General features: G+C 50.2%; 1 protein-coding gene across 1 annotated transcript in view; it reads left to right on the plus strand.

The window, feature by feature from the left end:
* Positions 1 to 16,712, plus strand: part of SLC13A3 (solute carrier family 13 member 3) — a 74,089-nt gene that overhangs the window by 25,157 nt on the left and 32,220 nt on the right. The window contains exons 2-4 of the mRNA XM_049649928.1: positions 2,697 to 2,962; positions 5,618 to 5,778; positions 15,748 to 15,814. Of these exons, the coding sequence (XP_049505885.1) occupies positions 2,697 to 2,962; positions 5,618 to 5,778; positions 15,748 to 15,814 (494 nt within the window). The remainder of the gene's footprint in view (positions 1 to 2,696; positions 2,963 to 5,617; positions 5,779 to 15,747; positions 15,815 to 16,712) is intronic.

Below are 16,712 nucleotides of genomic sequence, written 5' to 3' on the forward strand. Positions count from 1 at the left end.
GATAGCTTGAAATCAACCACGTGGGGGTATTTACACCGTAGAAGTTGACAAACACCACAAATCAGGGCTTAGCTTTTTGTTTTGTGGCTTGTCTAGATTTACGAGAGTGATGGAAAATGGTAAAAGTCCAGATCAAACTTAACAAAGTGTGGCGGTCACAGCGGTTACATGGTGAATAGCCCACCCCCGCCCCGGCAAGATGAGGGAATATTCTTCCAGTATTTGAAAACTCTCACTTGATTCAGTAAAGAAGTGACTCGCGTCATTGGTGAATGAGTGAATTCCTGACATACTTCATTGGTTCCCTCTTGTCTTAATTATTAATGTAAATAAAAACATAAGCTGACATTCATAGTAGAACCAAATTCATTGGTCAATGAATGAGTGACTTCTTAGCTGAATTGAATAGTAATCAAGCACTTTTACACACACGCGCGCACACACACACAGACACACAGAAAGAGCTTTGCAGAGTGCCAGTTGTCCAACATTTACCATCATACCTCTGCTCCCGAGAGACTTGGTGAGCAGAGTCTGTGAGGGTCATTTGAGTTTGAGAAGAACCAGCCATAGGGGACCGTTCCATGATTGGCGGGGTCACATTTGCTGGTTAAAGGGCAGTGACTATGCCTCACTCATTTTCCTGGCCTCGACTCCCGGTCCGGTCGTTGAGAAAACAGGATGCGTCTTCGAGGTACGGAAATGGATTGTGGGTATATCTCACAAGTCTTCCCCGGCTCAGTAAATGACAACTGCTGAGATCAACAATTGGAATCGCTCCTGGTTCCTCTCTTTGCCTTACACCTCCTAACAGATTCTCCACACAGCTGTCAGGCTCTTCCTTGGAAACAGACCCAGAATTTGACCGCTTCTCACAATCTCCACTGCCCCCGGCCCCCTGAGACCCTAGTCACTAGTAATTTTTGCTTGGATGATTGCCAAAGACATCAGTCCCTCTGATCCTGCCCTTGCCTCTCTGTTAGATGGATTAACTCATCCTAGTGTCTGCACGTAGCTGATGCCTGGCCTGTGTGGCCGAGGGTATGTTCTGTTCAGATGGTGCCTGTTGAGATGGAATACAGGTCAATGTCCTGTGGACTCTGAATGAAGTCAACCAAACCTCCTGGGAGTGAGAAATAAGGAGCATAAAATGGCACCAGACAGCACCAAACTCAAGAAATAGTCTGTGTTTACTGGAACATGCGAGGTCATTGCCTTGAGAGAACACAAGAAAGCGAGGTCAGGACAGTAAGTAGCTTTATTCAACAGTGACCATGTGAATAGTAAGACACTCTTTATGATGGATCCTATGGGATACTGATGCATCAGAAGTGAAGGCATTGTCATTACTGCACTCTTGTTTCTAGAACATTTCCATCACCCCAGAAGGTGCCCTTGTACTCCTTTGCAGCTCTCCTCCCCCCCCCCCCCCCCCCACCCCACAACACCTCCTGCCTGAGCCCTGACAACTGCTGATCTGTTTTGTTCCGGATCTTTAATATTACATTGTCAACTTGTCATAGGTTCTAATATTCAGCTGATAACAGTTGGGGGTACTTGGTTAAGAGCGATGACTCTGGGGGCACCTGGGTGGCTCAGTCGGTTGAGCGTCCACCTTTGGCTCAGGTCACGATCTCGCGGTCCGTGAGTTCGAGCCCCGCGTCGGGCTCTGGGCTGACGGCTCGGAGCCTGGAGCCTGCTTCCGATTCTGTGCCTCCCTCTCTCTCTGACCCTTCCCCACTCATGTTCCGTGTCTCTCTGTCTCTCAAAAATGAATAAACGTTAAAAGAAAATTAAAAAAAAAAAGCGATGACTCTGGAGGCCAACTGCCTTGTTCTGCACAATCATCGCCTTGCTCATGACCTGCTTGCATCTCTGCTTCCTGACCCATAAAATGGGGATGCTTACTCCTCTGGGATTTTGTGAGGATTAAACAGTTCCTGGTACTTAACAGCCCAATAAATGTCGCTTATTCTTATTACTGTTTGCAGAGTGTGTGTTGTGTGTTGGTCATTGTGCTGTCATGTAATGGATGTGCCAGCGGCCACTGCTTCACTCCCCACATCTCCCCTGGCACTCACCAGTCTGCACGTGCCCGAGATGCTCTGCACGAGTGTGTTCTCTCACCGCACGTGGGGCAGGCTGGAAATGCTGGAGAGTTAATGCTCCCAGGAGCAGCCTTCCACCAGTGACGGCCAGGAGTTGGCAGGTGAAAAGCCAGCTTCCTTGCCTCCCAGGAGGACAGCTCTGAAGCATGAGCTACACTCTCTCCCAGGGTCCCCCATCAGGACTGAGCCCCAACTGCCCACAGGGTTAATCTTCTCATTAATACACTGTCTGTACTGGCTTCCTTCTGTTTCACTTCCCTGCTGCCTTTCCAGAACTTTCTGAGATCCTCTACCAACTAAACTATGTTCAGTCTTCATGCTCATCTCGGCGTCTACTTCTAAAACGACGGAGTGTTTCGTTTAATCCTCAATAGTCCTGTAAAATGGACAGATGTCGCTTCCCCCTTGCACACTTGAGCAAAATGGGGCTCAGGTGATGTTATCTGTTCAAGGCCAAAGCTCTGGGCACTCACGCTCTCCACAGCCTCCCTGAGGAACATGCTCTGATGGGCGCTGCCCCAGGACCTCTCCTCGCCCTGCCGCCTGGGGCTCCGCTGACCCCTCCTGAACTACATCTCCCCCTTGCAGGAAGGCCGCTGCCTGTTTGTCATCCTGCTCATGGCGGTGTACTGGTGCACGGAGGCCCTGCCCCTCTCGGTGACAGCCCTGTTGCCCATCATCCTCTTCCCCTTCTTGGGCATCCTGCCCTCCAACAAGGTCTGCCCCCAGTACTTCCTGGACACCAACTTCCTCTTTCTCAGCGGTCTGATCATGGCCAGCGCCATTGAGGAGTGGAACCTGCACCGGAGAATCGCCCTCAAGGTCCTGATGCTCGTTGGGGTCCAGCCAACCAGGTAAGAGGGACCGCATCCCTTGGAGCCCAAACCCACCCTTCCTGGTCTGGTCTGGTCACCCAGGTCAACAAGCTTATCGTGTCCCACCTGCCATTGACTCATTCAATCCCCGGATGTTTCGCAAGCCAGCCACAGTGCTGGGCTCCTGGGTGGCTCTCAGAAGTGCATGAGAATCACCTGGGGAGGCCACCTGAAATGCATACCCCAGGCCCCACCTGGGGGGATTCGTGTCCAGTAGTTTTAGAGACGGCCATTTTAGCGGTGTGACTCGGGCCACTGGGGGCTGAATCCCACCTTTCCTGCTCTGAGAAATGACTTCACTCCTCTCTCTTTGCCTGTAAAGTGAAGGTACAATAGCTTAGACCTGTAAGAGTGCAGTAAGTCCTGGCCGATATCATCCTACTTTGCTATTTAATAGCCCAGATGCCAAGGCTGGTGGGGAACGGGGGACAAGATGGCCTTGGAGAGATAGGGTGGCAGGGTCCATTTCTGCAGGGCCTCAGGCTCCCTGGCTAGGATTTGAACTTTTGTTCTAAGAGAAATTAAACGACCTTTAAATAGGGTTTCAAGGGTGCCTGGGTGGCTCAGTCAGTTAAGCGTCCAGCTTTGGCTCAGATCATGATCTCGCGGTCCATGAGTTCGAGCCCCGCATCGGGCTCTGTGCTGACAGCTCGGAGCCTGGAGCCTGTTTCAGATTCTGTGTCTCCCTCTTTGTCTGCCCCTCTCCCGCTCCTATTCTGTCTCTCTCACTCTCAAAAAAATAAATAAATAAACATTAAAAAAATTTTTTTAAATAGGGTTTCACTGTTCTTTTAATTTTTTTCTTTCTTTGCAATTTGTTGCATCTTAAAGATCCCTTGCTAGAATAGTGTTTTTAAATGTCTAAAGCTCACAACACATAGGATGGAAAAAAACAACAACCACAGCAAAAATGCAGTCACCCAACTAGATTTTTAAAAACACACATATTTGTGGGGCGCCTGGGTGGCTCAGTCGGTCGGGCATCCGACTTTGGCCCAGGTCATGATCTCGCAGTTGATGAGTTCGAGCCCCGCGTCGGGCTCTGTGCGGACAGCTCGGAGCCTGGAGCCTGCTTTGCAATCTGTGTCTCCCTCTCTGTCTGCCGCTCCCCTGCTCATGCTCTGTCTCTGTCTCTCTCAAAAATAAATAAACATTTAAAAATTAATAAAAAAAAACCCACACACATTTATGATATAGTCCCATATGCACTCCTTTACAGTAAATGATAAGATCTAGCGACTGACCCAATAACAACTACAATAACTCCCTCTAGTCCCAGTGTCAGTGATATTGCAAGATGTTCGCGACTATTACGACATGATATGAAAATATCTGTGATCTTAATTGGCAACCGAGTCCCAGGCACTTCTGCTCCTATTGAACTTTGTTGCCTTTGTCTATCCCCAAAGGAAATACTTGATTTCTATTAGATATTAATACAATAAAGACGCACCTCCCCCTCATTTCTATCCTGAATTTTATCCACACTGGTCATGAGTCTCTGCTTTAAAGAGTTCTAAGGTGGGGAATGACATGACTAGATTTGCATGAAAAAAACCACGCACAATTCCTCTAGGCTGCCGCGTGGAGAGCAGATGAGGAGCCAGACACTGGATGCAGCCTAGTTAGGAGACTGTTCTGGGCGTCCAGACGAGACAGGGTGACGGCTTGGACTGGGGTGATGGCAGTGGAGATGAGCTTTGGAAGCTCTTTGGTTGATAAAGTAGCCGGGGGTAATGGTTAGGGAGAAGAAGGTTCTACGTAACTCCTAGGTTTCTAGTATCGACCGTGTGTCCAGCACTCTGCCCGACTCTGTAGCTGTGTTTCCTCATGTCTGTGGGAGAGAGTCTAGCTGTAGAAGTGATTCCAAGAAGTGATTTCGTTGCCAGAACAACGAAAACAGTGTGACACTAGTCCAGAAATAGATTTTTGAATGCCGCATTAACATTCTAGAAGAAATCTCAATCGGTGGAGGTAGGAAAGGATTATTCAGTAAACGGTGAAGGTTGGAATAACGGGCTTATCCTTTGAACAAAAAGAAACTACTTAGATCTTGCTTCGTACTATCCATCTAAACAAATTCCAGGTCGATTAAGAGTTCAATGTAAAGCGAAAAGATCATGGAAGGCGGATTCCTGTGGGTGGGAGGGGCCAAGCAGTGGCAGACAGGCAGGGGGTCAGGGCCTGTCTGGGTGTGCTGATGAGTTCAGGGGAGTCTGAGGCGGTGCCTGGTAGGAATGGGACGGGAACTGGGAGAGGAGGCTGGCAAAGGTGGTTTGAGGGGATACGGTGGAGGGTCTTGGGGGCGAACCAAGGCAATTTTATTCTGTAATGGAAACCATCAAGGACTGGGGGACAAAGGGGAGAAAATTTCGGGGCTGGGTGTCTTTGGACTATTTTGCCTGGGGGACCCATGGCCAGGTGAATCCGTGGCCATGTGGAATCCGTTTCCTTAGACCTGAGATAAGGCTGGCGAATGGATCTGGTCCCCACTCGATCACCTGGCTTGTCCCCTCTGGGCCTTGGCTTTCCGTCGGTAAAACGAGTGGCTGGATTCCTCAAGGTGGCAAAGTGGGACCAGAGGACCTCCTGGGCCCCCGTTCTGGATACGTCTCTAACTCCCTCTGTTCCCAGGCTCATCCTGGGGATGATGGTGACCACCTCCTTCCTGTCCATGTGGCTAAGCAACACCGCCTCCACTGCCATGATGCTGCCCATCGCCAGCGCCGTCCTGAAAAGTCTCTTTGGCCAGGAGACTCGGAAGGACCTCGGCCAGCAGAGTGAAGAGAACGCAGGTGAGGCTGTGGAAAGGCACCGGGGCAGCCCCCCGACCCAGCACGCAAGAGTGGGAGCAGGGTGTCCAAAAGTTGCAGGGGAAGGTGAAGCAAACGCACTTGCTGAGCACATATTATGTGCCGAGTGTTTACATAATAATAGTAACTGACAATTAGCGAAGTCAAACCTTGACACCTTTGTTTCTTTCTTGAATTGCATTCACTGAGTGCCTACTGTGTACCGAGTGACGAGTTCAACACTTTGCCTACACTGTCTCTTTTACCTCTCAAAACAACCTTATGAAGTAGGTACTATACTTACGCCTGGCTTCAGAGCATTTGAAGAGATGCTCAGCATCGCTAATCCCCAGAGAAATGCAATGTGCACAGACCCTGTAACCCGGCGGTTTTGCTCCTGGATGCACATGCCAGAGGAGTTCCGATGCAGGTCCACAAGGGGACAGTTGGGACGGCGCTCACTGCCTCGTACTCTGTGGTGGGGTGACTTGGTAGCCACGTGAACGCAATCACCAATAAAGGGGAAGGTGAAGTGCGTGCTGTTGAGCCCCATGCTGCTTTTAGGAGCAAAGAATTCGTTCTAGAAACGGATCTCACAGAACACAGTTGGGATTGAAAGAAGCCAGAATGAGAGACAGGAGACAATGCCATTATGTAAATTAAAACTTCACGCAAGGGGCCACTTTGCAAGAACATAAGCGGATGAGAGACTACAGATTAAACACATCAGCACGGTTGCTCTGGGAAGGATGGGAGTGGGAAATGGGAACCAAAGGGACTAAATAAAGAAGTAAATAGGGACGCCTGGGTGGCTCCGTCGGTTAAGCATCCGACTTCGGCTCACGTCATGATCTCACAGTTCGTGAGTTCGAGCCCCGTGTTGGGCTCTGTGCTGACAGCTCAGAGCCTGGAGCCCGCTTCCGATTCTGGTCTCTCTCTCTCTCTCTTTTTGCCCCTCCTCTGCTTGTGCTTGCTCTCTCTCTCTCTCTCTCTCTGTCTCAGAAATAAACATTAAAAAAAGAAAAAAACCGAATAAAAAGAACAAAAGAAATAAAACAAAAGAACGGCCTTGTACAATAAGCAGTGAGAATGGGATGTGATTCACTCAAATGCTGGAAACTGTGTTCTTAAGAAAATACAAGTAGCCGCTGGATTCTTAGATGACTAACCAAGGGCTCAGAGAGGGGAAGTGACTTCCCCAGGACACAGCAGATGAATGGCCGAGCCCAGCCTTGCACCCCGGCAGTCCGGTTCCAGCATGTGTTATCTTACCCATGGGACCAGCTGCATCTGTGAGAATGCAGGTAAATGTCTACCTACAAGTGGCTTGAAAAATAACGGTTTGTTTTCCTCAAATATCAAGAAGTCAGGTGGAGTGCCTGGGTGGCTCAGTCAAGATGATTTTGGCTCAGGTCATGATCCCAGGGTCGCGGGGTCAGGCTCCCTGCTCAGAGTGGAGTCTGCTTGGGATTCCCTCTCTCTCTCCCTCTGCCCTTCTCCCCCACTCACTCTTTCTCTCTTTCTCTAAAATAAAGAAAAGAAGTCAGAGAGAGGCAATTCCAGGATTGATTCAGAGACACAAAGATGCCAGGACTTTTCGCTGGCATCTCTGTGATTCCCTTGATCTTTCCCTCCTGGTTGCAGCAGCTGCCCTCTTCTGTCTGCTTTAAAATGTCTTCCTTTTTGGGGCGCCTGGGTGGCTCAGTCGGTTAAGCAGCGGACTTCGGCTCAGGTCATGATCTCTCGGTCCGTGAGTTCGAGCCCCGCGTCGGGCTCTGTGCTGGCAGCTCAGAGCCTGGAGCCCGCTTCGGATTCTGTGTCTCCCTCTCTCTGACCCTCCCCTGTTCATGCACTGTCTCTCCCCATCTCAAAAATAAATAAAACGTTAAAAAAAATTTTTTTTTAAATAAAATGTCTTCCTTTTTATTTACATAAATGCAGTTTAAAAGGAAGCTTTAAACCAGTTCATGTGTGGACAGAAATCTCTAGTTCATCCCCAATATTGCGTCTGCCTTTGCTCTTTTAGTGATAGAACCCCCCACATGGGCACGTGGCTTTGCAGAGAAAAAGCTCAATTTCCTGGCTGCCCTTGCAATGAGGCGTGGTCACGTGACAAAGTTTGACCAATGGTATGCGAGCAGGATGGTGCCTGCAGCTCCCGGGTCCTGCCCTTCCTGCCCTCCACTCCTGCTGGCTGGAATGGGACCTGACCTCGAGATGGGGTGGGAGGTGCCACCTGGGAAGCCACATGTTGAGTGACAGATGGGGGAGCTTGGGATCATTTTTCCCGGATAACACAACCAACGCCGTTCGTGAACCCCGGGGCTCTGAGTGCTAGCTGTATATTTTTTGAATACGTGTTAAAATTAATATGTGTGTTAATAATCTAAACAGTGATCCATGCACCGTCTAAGTTCATCTCGTTTACTGTGGTATGAGTATCTGCCTATGATGCAATGAGGGGTTTTGTTTATTTTATTTCCACATCGGCCCTGCGAGCTAGGAACGATGAGAAGTACCTTCCAGGTGAGGTTCAGAGAGGTGAGGTGACAGGTCCCGAATCAATCACACTGTTGGTAAAGTAGCAGAGCCGGGATCTCTGCCAGGTCAAAATCTTCCAGGTGGAAGGGAAGAGATGTTCTACAACAAGAGGCAGAAAACTTATTGTGGGGGCGCCTCGGTGGCTCAGTGGGTTGGGTCCGACCTCCGCTCACAGTCCGTGAGTTCGAGCCCCGCGTCGGGCTCTGTGCTGACAGCTCGGAGCCTGGAGCCCACTGCAGATTCTGTGTCTCCCTCTCTCTCTCTTTCTCTCTCTCTGCCCCTCCCCTGCTTGCACTCTGTTTCTCTCTCTCTCTCTGTCTCAAAAATAAATAAAAATTTTTTAAATGTTTTAAATACATTTTTAGAAAAAGAAAACTTACTCTGTAAGTGTCCAGATAGTAAATATTTCAGGCTTTGCTGGCCACACCATCACTACTGCTCAAACTCTGTCCTTGCAGAGAGAAAGCCTCCACAGGCAATATGTAAATAAGCGGGTGTGGCTGGGTTCCACTGAAATTTTATTTATGGTTGCTGAAATTACAATTTTGTGTAATTTTTACATCATGAAGTCTGCTGACTTTCTCCAGCCGCTTAAAAACGTAAAAAGCATTTTCCAGGCGCCTGGGTGGCTCAGTCAGTTAAGCGTCCAGCTTCGGCTCAGGTCATGATCTCACGGTCCGTGGTTCGAGCCCCGCGTTGGGCTCTGTGCCGACAGCTCAGAGCCTGGAGCCTGCTTCGGATTCTGTATGTGTGTGTCTCTCTCTCTCTCTCTCTCTCTCTCCCTCTCTGCCCCTCCCCCATGCACGCCGTATCTCTCTCAGTCTCTCAAAAATAAGTTAATGTTGAAAAAAAAATTTTTTTTTTTTAATGTAAAAACCATTCTCAATTGGCAAGCAGCGGGCCAGAGTCAACCCACAGGCCATAGTCTGCTCACTTCCACGGCTTCATCGGTTTTCGGACTGTTTCCCTTGGGCGTTGGGGCTTCAAGAGAACTGCCTCACGGTCACCCTGGAATGGTGACTCAGCTCCTTCTCCGACTTCTATCCCGGCTTCCCCACTTCCTCTGTTTTATACGCTGGGCTTCCGAGGAACGATCACAGATGTTTCCTGAGCACTTACTTCAGGCCAGGGTTCTTGGGGGCCTTACATCTGAATGACGTAGAACCAGCATTGACTCCATTTAGCAGATTGGCAACTGAGGAAGCAATTTAAGAAAAGAGGCTAGAGTAGCCTCCAAGGTCACACAGCTGCACAACAGGGGCTCTGGTATTTTGAATCTTGGCTGGCTGACTTCAGAGCCTGGACTCTTAACCTCTGCTAGTCTGTCTTGTACACAAGATTTTTTTTTTTCCCCCAAGAGTTTAGTGGCCAGGAAAAAAAAAAAAAGAGAGCCATTTCCTTCATTATAAAGATGGAAAAATCTGAGATCCAGGAAGGGGAAAGGACTTGCCTACAGTCACACACAGTGTTGGGTGCAAGGCGAAATCCAGAATCTTCTCCCATATGCTGTAGGATGTCAGGAGGTAGGAGACCCTGGGAAGCAGGGGCAGATACCTACTTTCACAAGTGGTAGGATCAGAGAGCAGGATTGATTAATGATCAGCCCTGAGTCCTCAAGGAAGGCTAATTCCAGTGCAAAGAGAGATGTTCCCTTCCACCCAGTCTGTGTGCCCTGTCCTGGTGGCAGGCCATGAGTGAGGACAGCGGAGGAGGGAGTGGAGACTGTTAGTGGGCCAGGACGGGGGGGGAGCAGGCTCCTGGGGGACCTAGGTCCATGAGGGACACCCAAAGCAACCACAAAGATGATAATATGAGCTCTCATTTCTTGAAGACCCACCAGCCAGACGTGGTGCTTAATTTTTCATACTCGTTAGCTCATTTACTCTTTATAACAGTACCAAGAGGCAGGTGAGCCCCATTTGACAGAGGAGGACACTGGGGTTCAGGGAAGCAAAATGATTTGCCCAAAGCAGCGTGGTTAGTTAGTTGCTGAGCTCTGTCTGAATCTAGAATCTACGATTGTAAAAGATGAGGCCGGCTTACCATCCTTCAAGATAACGTCATTCAAAAAGCAATGTTTTAGGCTAGGTTAAGCACTGCCCTCCTCCTTCACTCCTCATTCACGAGGCCAGAAGCGGGGGGGGGGGGGCCCTTCCGAGGCCCTTTTCTCATCTGTGAAATGAGGACACCTCCCATTTCGTACATATCGTTGGGAAGCTGGCATGAGATTCGAGAGCCTGGCGCACAGGATGTGGTTGATACATGGCGGTTGTATAAAAATCACTGTAAGATTTCCAGGAATAGGGGAGGAGCAGGTGATACGACCCTACCCCTTGATGCACCTTTAAGTTTCCTTGAACCTCTAGTGGAGAGGGATTTGTTTGTTACCCGTCTCCTCCACGGACCCCGAGCCCCATGGCGGCTTGCGTCAGTCTTTCCCGTTGCCGTGAACAACCTACACGGGTAGAGTGTTGTTCACCCAGAACGCTGTTTGGCACGTAGTAGGGGTTCAATAATTGTGTGGCGTTAATGAATAAATGAATGAATGGATCAGTTACGTCACTGTTCTTTTTAAGTTTTTCTTTACTTATTTTGAGAGAAAGAGAGAGAGAGAGGGTGCAGGGGAGGGGCAGAGAGAGAGGCGGAGAGAGAGAATCCCAAGCAGGCTCTACACCGTCAGCGCAGAGCCCACCATGGGACTCGATCCCACAAACCGTGAGATCATGACCTGAGCTGAAATCAAGAGTCGGACGCTTAAGCGACTGAGCCACCCGGGTGCCCCAGTCACATCACTGTTCCAAACCTCAGTGGGTTTGGAACCTCCTCCATGAAATGGGGTGTGAATACTTATTACCCAGACTGTTGCAACTGTTAAATGAATTAGTGGATGTCAACCTGCCCAAGCCTGGGGGGCTTTGATACAAGATACCGAATTTGATACAAGAAATCTTTCCCGAATATCCCAGGCTTCAAGAACATGCTATCCACACAGTTGGCTGTGCCAGGTGAGACCTGCTCAGAGCCAGGTGGGCGCTGTTGGAAATGGAGCAAGATTCAAGAGGTGGGGGATCAGCGGTCCTGGGAACAAGCCTGACTCTGCCACTGACCCACTGGGTCATCATGATCCAGGCTGTAAGCCGCCTCTCCGGGCCTCAGTTTCCCCAGATGAAAGGAGGACGGGAGAAACGGCCTAGCTCTCCCAGGCTCTTCTGAGGCGGCTGCAAGATTGCAAATGGGAAAGTTCTTTGGGTCCCTCAGGGATTGGTGTTATTTCGGCAAGACCTTACGTAAGCTCCAAGCTCCTAACCGGCCAGCCATTTTGGAGACCTGGCCCCCACTGGCCGATTTGCGCATGGTCGCCTGGATCACTGTGGTCACAGGAGGCACGGGGGTGCACCCTGGGTAAATAGTTAAGAACACTCAGCATCTTGGTTTTTCGTGGTGTGTGTGTGTGTGTGTGTGTGTGTGTGTTTCAACTGCATCCTCATGGGTTTTATTATCATCACACTTATGAGGAAAATGATGCTCGGCATATAAGTTTTTCATCTTGCTGACTTGTATAAAGAGGTAAAACTCCTTCCTTATCTCGTGCGCTATACTGAGAATTGCTGTTTACTGTTGTACCTGCACAGCTTTCTTTCTCTGCCTTGCCAATAGCAGGTACGGTCTCATATTGGGGCCCCCCAGCTCAGTTGCTGGTGGCCGCCAGCTTCCGTAGATGAGTGACAGGGGCCAGGTGGGGACTGTAGCAGATTGCCTGCAAGCGCAGGCCCCTCGGAGGCTGTGGGCGGTCTCCCCCACCTATAACTTGGGGTGAGTGTTTTCAATGCTGGCTGCACGAAAGAATCAACTGCTGAGCTTTTAAAAAATACCGAAGCCCATGTTCCTCTCCCAAGCTGCTAAACCAGAGCTTCTAGGGTGGGGCCTGGACACTTCTAGGAAATTCTGCCATTCCTCAAGGGTGCCCAGAGCTGCCTTGGGTTGTGCCTGAGACGTTAGTGAGCTCTGCTGAGGTCTAGATGCCGTGTGGCAGCTGTGGTCCCAACCCGGGTAGGAAGTGAAGGGTACAGAGGAAGGTAGAGGTGAGTCGGGGCTGGGGGGTTACTGGGTCCGAGTTCTTCACGTCTGGCCTTGCCCTGGGGAGCGACTTTGCCCACGATCGTAGGTGTCCTATTAACGGCCCTGACTTCCTGCTTCAGTGCCCTGGCCTCTGGCCCCGCTCATTGGATGTGGCGGTTTGCTCCATCATAGGAGCCTTGGAACCCTCGTCCCCGTGGCCCAGGGTGAGCCGATCTGCATTCAGCCTTTGGACCTCTGCTGGCGATCAGCAGGTCCAGCCTTGGTAAAATGACAGCTCCCACAGATCCCACTCCCTGTAAATACCAACAGGGAAGAAACAGCCCAGCGCGGAGAGGGGAAGGGACTTCTTCCCCAAGCACATAGTGAAACAGGGCAAGAGCTGGGGCTGGAGCCGAGACCCTTCCTCCCAAACGCACATCTGCAGTTAAACAGCCGGAGTTTATTCTGGTTGCCCCAGTGAGAGAGCACAAGCCACCAGCAGCCGCGATGGCCTCCGTCAGACGCGTTACAAAAGACCTCTCGTGGGCTGTGGGCTTTGGCTGAGGCATTTGTGGGCGTCTAAGGAACCTTGCTCTAGATTGAATGACATCAGGAGTCGGGGGCAATTCTGCAGGTAAAGAAGTAGCAGCCATTCATTCGGCAAGAGAGGGTGTGCTTGGCATTTTGTGGCGGCAAGTGGCTTTGTGCTGTGACAAGATTATGCAGTGTCCTTGCTCTGTCTCACTTCATCAAGTCTCAGAGAGTGACTCTGTCTGATGTTGGCAAAGTGTAAGATGATTTAGCTCCAACAAGAGAACACATGGCAAATCTGGGCCAGACCAGTTCTGGACGTCAGGGGCCGCTTTCTTATTCTTTCTCAAGAGTAACCCACATTTACTAAATCCTTGCTAGGGCTCAGATTCCCGTTAAATTCTTTCAGTTGGGATCTGGTCAACTTTGGCTCACTACATCTAGCCCGCCTCCTGGTTTTTTTGTGTGTGTGCAACCTATGAACCGAGCATAGTTTTTATATGTTTAAATGGTTGAATAAATCAAAAGAATATTTTGTGACACGTGACAATCGTATGAACTTCAGATTTCAGCGTCCAAAACTAAAGGTTTAGCCACACATATTCATTTATGTATTGTCTGTGGCCATTCCATGGCAGAGTTGAGTACGACAGAGACGTATGGGCCCCCCAAAACTAAGATATTTACTGCCTGATCCTTTACAGAAGAAATGTGCCAATCCCTGCTTTATTTGTTTATTTTTGTGTTTATTTATTTTTGAGAGAGAGAGAGAAACAGGGTATGAGCAGGGGAGGGGCAGAGAGAGAGAGGGAGACACAGAATCTGAAGCAGGCTCCAGGCCCCAAGCTGTCAACACAGAGCCCATTGTGGGGCTCGAACCCACAAGCCATGAGATCATGACCTGACTGAAAGCAAACGCTTAACTGACCCACCCAGGCGCCCCACCAATCCCTGCTTTAAATGGTGTCTTAGTCCATTCAGTCTGCTGGAACAAAAATACCGTGGATTGGGTATTTATTTCTCATAGTTCTGGAAGCTGGGAAGTCCAAGATCAAGGTGCCAGCAAATTTGTTGTCTGGTGAGAGACTATTTTTTGATTCGTAGACGGCCGTCTTCTCTGTCTACACACGATGGAAGAGGCAAGGGAACTCTATGGGGCATCTGTTACAAGGGCACTAATCCCATTCGTGAGGATTCTGTGCTTGTTACGTAATCACCTCCTAAGGGCCCCACCTCCTAGTACCATCTCAGCAGGGGTCAGGTTTCAACATACGAGGCTGGGGGAGATGCAGACATTCAGTCTATAGCAAATGAGTCAGCTCCTTAATCCTCTTGACAACTCTAGAATTATTACTTCCATTTTATGAATTAAAGAACTGAGGTACAGCGAGACTAAGAGATTTTTCCAAACCCGGGTTTCTCAACTTCAGCACCGTGACGTTTTGGGTGGGATGATTCTTTGGGGGGGGGGGGGGCTGACTTGTGTGCAGGAGGATGTTTAGCAACGTTCCTGGCCTCCACCCACTAAATGCCAGTAACACCCAGGCACCCCCACTCCCACTCCCAGTTACGACAGCCAAAAATGTCTCCAGACGTTGCCCAGTGTCTCTCGGTGGCAGAATCGGCCCCAGTTGGGAACCACTGCTGTAAGCTTCCATAGTAAGTGATGGATCCGTGATCTGAACCCAGAACCTGTGTGTTCGGCTCTCCGTCACACCCTCAATGCCCAGAGATAGGTTCTCTTGTTCTTGGTGATGGTTTCAGCTGCAAAAAATCTTAATCCCTTCAATTGTTCTTGTCTCCAAAACACTATCGAAGGCTTCCAGGGAGACTGACCTATTAGGCAAGGGGTATCTTTAAAAGGAAGTCAGATCCTGTCCTGACTCCCCTTTGCTCAAACACTCCCCTGGCTCTGCTCACATCTGACTGGGCATAAACGCCGAAGTCCTTACTGTGAGCCCCAAGACCTCCGCGTGACCCAGCCCACCTCCTGCCCCTGCTCCCTCACCCCCGCTCCTTCCCTCACCTCACCCCCTGCCACTCTCTCCTTTACTTAGGCCCCTCCAGCCCCAGCCCCACTGCTCTCCCTTCTTCTCAACACACCAGATACATTCTCACCTCAGGGCCTTTGCACTTGCTGCTCCTGTTGCCTAGAATCCTCTTCCTGTGACTGGCTCCTTTTTTTTTTTTTTTTTTTCCTCTTGGCTCCTTTTATCCTTGAGGTCTCAAATCAGCTGCCATCAGCTCATGGTGTCTTCTCAGTCGACTTGGTCACAGCCGCCCACCTGCTCCCCTCCCGACTCGGCAATCACTCTCCATCACACCACCCACTTTCTCCTACATCCCGACCTGAGATGTTCTTTCTTCATTGCTTGTCTGTCTCCCCTTCTGGAATATAACCTTCCTGGGAGCCGGGAGCCTGTTCTACATTATTCACCGTGTACTGCAAGCTCATAGCCAATAGCACATAGTAGGTGCTCAACAAATACTGAATGAATGAATGAATGAATGCATGTATGGGAGAGCAGGGTGACTGACCCATTACTTAGAGCTAGTCTTTCGTAAACATCCCATTGCCAATGGCAGCTCAGGGGAGTCCGGCGCTGAGTTACCAGTCGTCTAGAGGACTTGCAGCGTCACCCCCGTCCACAGGCCCAGGACCATCTCCGAATAGGAGTAGGTGGGACGGAAGGATGGAATCTCAGGTGCCTTTTTGAAAAGTTCAATTAACGGTATAGGAGGGGAACCCGAAGAAGCCCTTTCCGCTGACGACGCCAAGAATAGGAACACTCCTATCCACTCACCACATTCCACTAAAGACGTCCTGTTCTTCCCTCCCAGCTGCTGTGCGGAGAAACGGGCTGCACGCGGTGCCCACGGAGGTGCAGTTTCTTGCTGGCACAGAAGAGTGAGTTCCCGGTGCACTCGATAGAGGACCCAGTGCTTGATCCGAGGAGATGATGACCAAGAATTCAGTGCTGCAAGCAATCCTCCCCTGGTCATTCTCCAAATGACCTAGTGCCCAAGTTTCTACCATTCACCCTTTTGGCTAAGGCAAAAAAAAAAAAAAAAACAAAAAACAAAAAACAAAAACCAGGGCAAATGTGGACGGCAAGGGCAGGGGAGCACATTAGGTCCCTAGAGGTCTGGTGCGGTGGTGCATCTGAGAGGAGGGGCCAGCCGAGCGGGAGCACGCAGCTACGAGATGGTCAAGGAGGAGAAGCACGCAGACAGGGGTCAAGAGGCTCTAAAGGCAAAAGTATCCTAAGAGACGATCACAATCCTCACAGCTGTGTGACTAAGGAAGCCTCTCCGCCTCGATGGCGCGTTCAGTGCCCGATGTCCTTTGTATTTGGCAGCGTGCTTAAGAGCTTGGGGTCTGGGAGCCCTGCAGACCTGACTCTGGATCTGGTTCTGCGGCTCGCCGGCTGTGTGATTGGGACAAGTCAGTCAGGTTGGTTTCATCCACCAATAGGTGGTCAGAAGGTGACACTTAAGCAAACACCTGTAGGAGGTGAGGGCCATGGGGGCCCCATGGGAAGAGCGGTCTCGGCAGAGGGGCCGGCAGGTGCAAAGGTCCTGAGAGTCCAAAGCGGCCAGGAAGCCAGTATGGCTGGTGGAGTGGATGGCAGCAGTCGGGGTCCGAGAGATCACTTGCGTGGTGGTGGAGAGGCAGACCGTGAGGGACGTCCTAGGCTAATGATGTGGCCTTGACTTTGAACGAGAGGGGAGCCAATGGAGGCTTTTGGCAGAAGAGAGACATGATCTTATGTCTGATTGTCTTATTCTGTGGCCTCCGCTCCTTC

Source organism: Panthera uncia (genome assembly GCF_023721935.1).
Source record: "Panthera uncia isolate 11264 chromosome A3 unlocalized genomic scaffold, Puncia_PCG_1.0 HiC_scaffold_11, whole genome shotgun sequence".
Taxonomy (NCBI): Eukaryota; Metazoa; Chordata; class Mammalia; order Carnivora; family Felidae; genus Panthera; species Panthera uncia.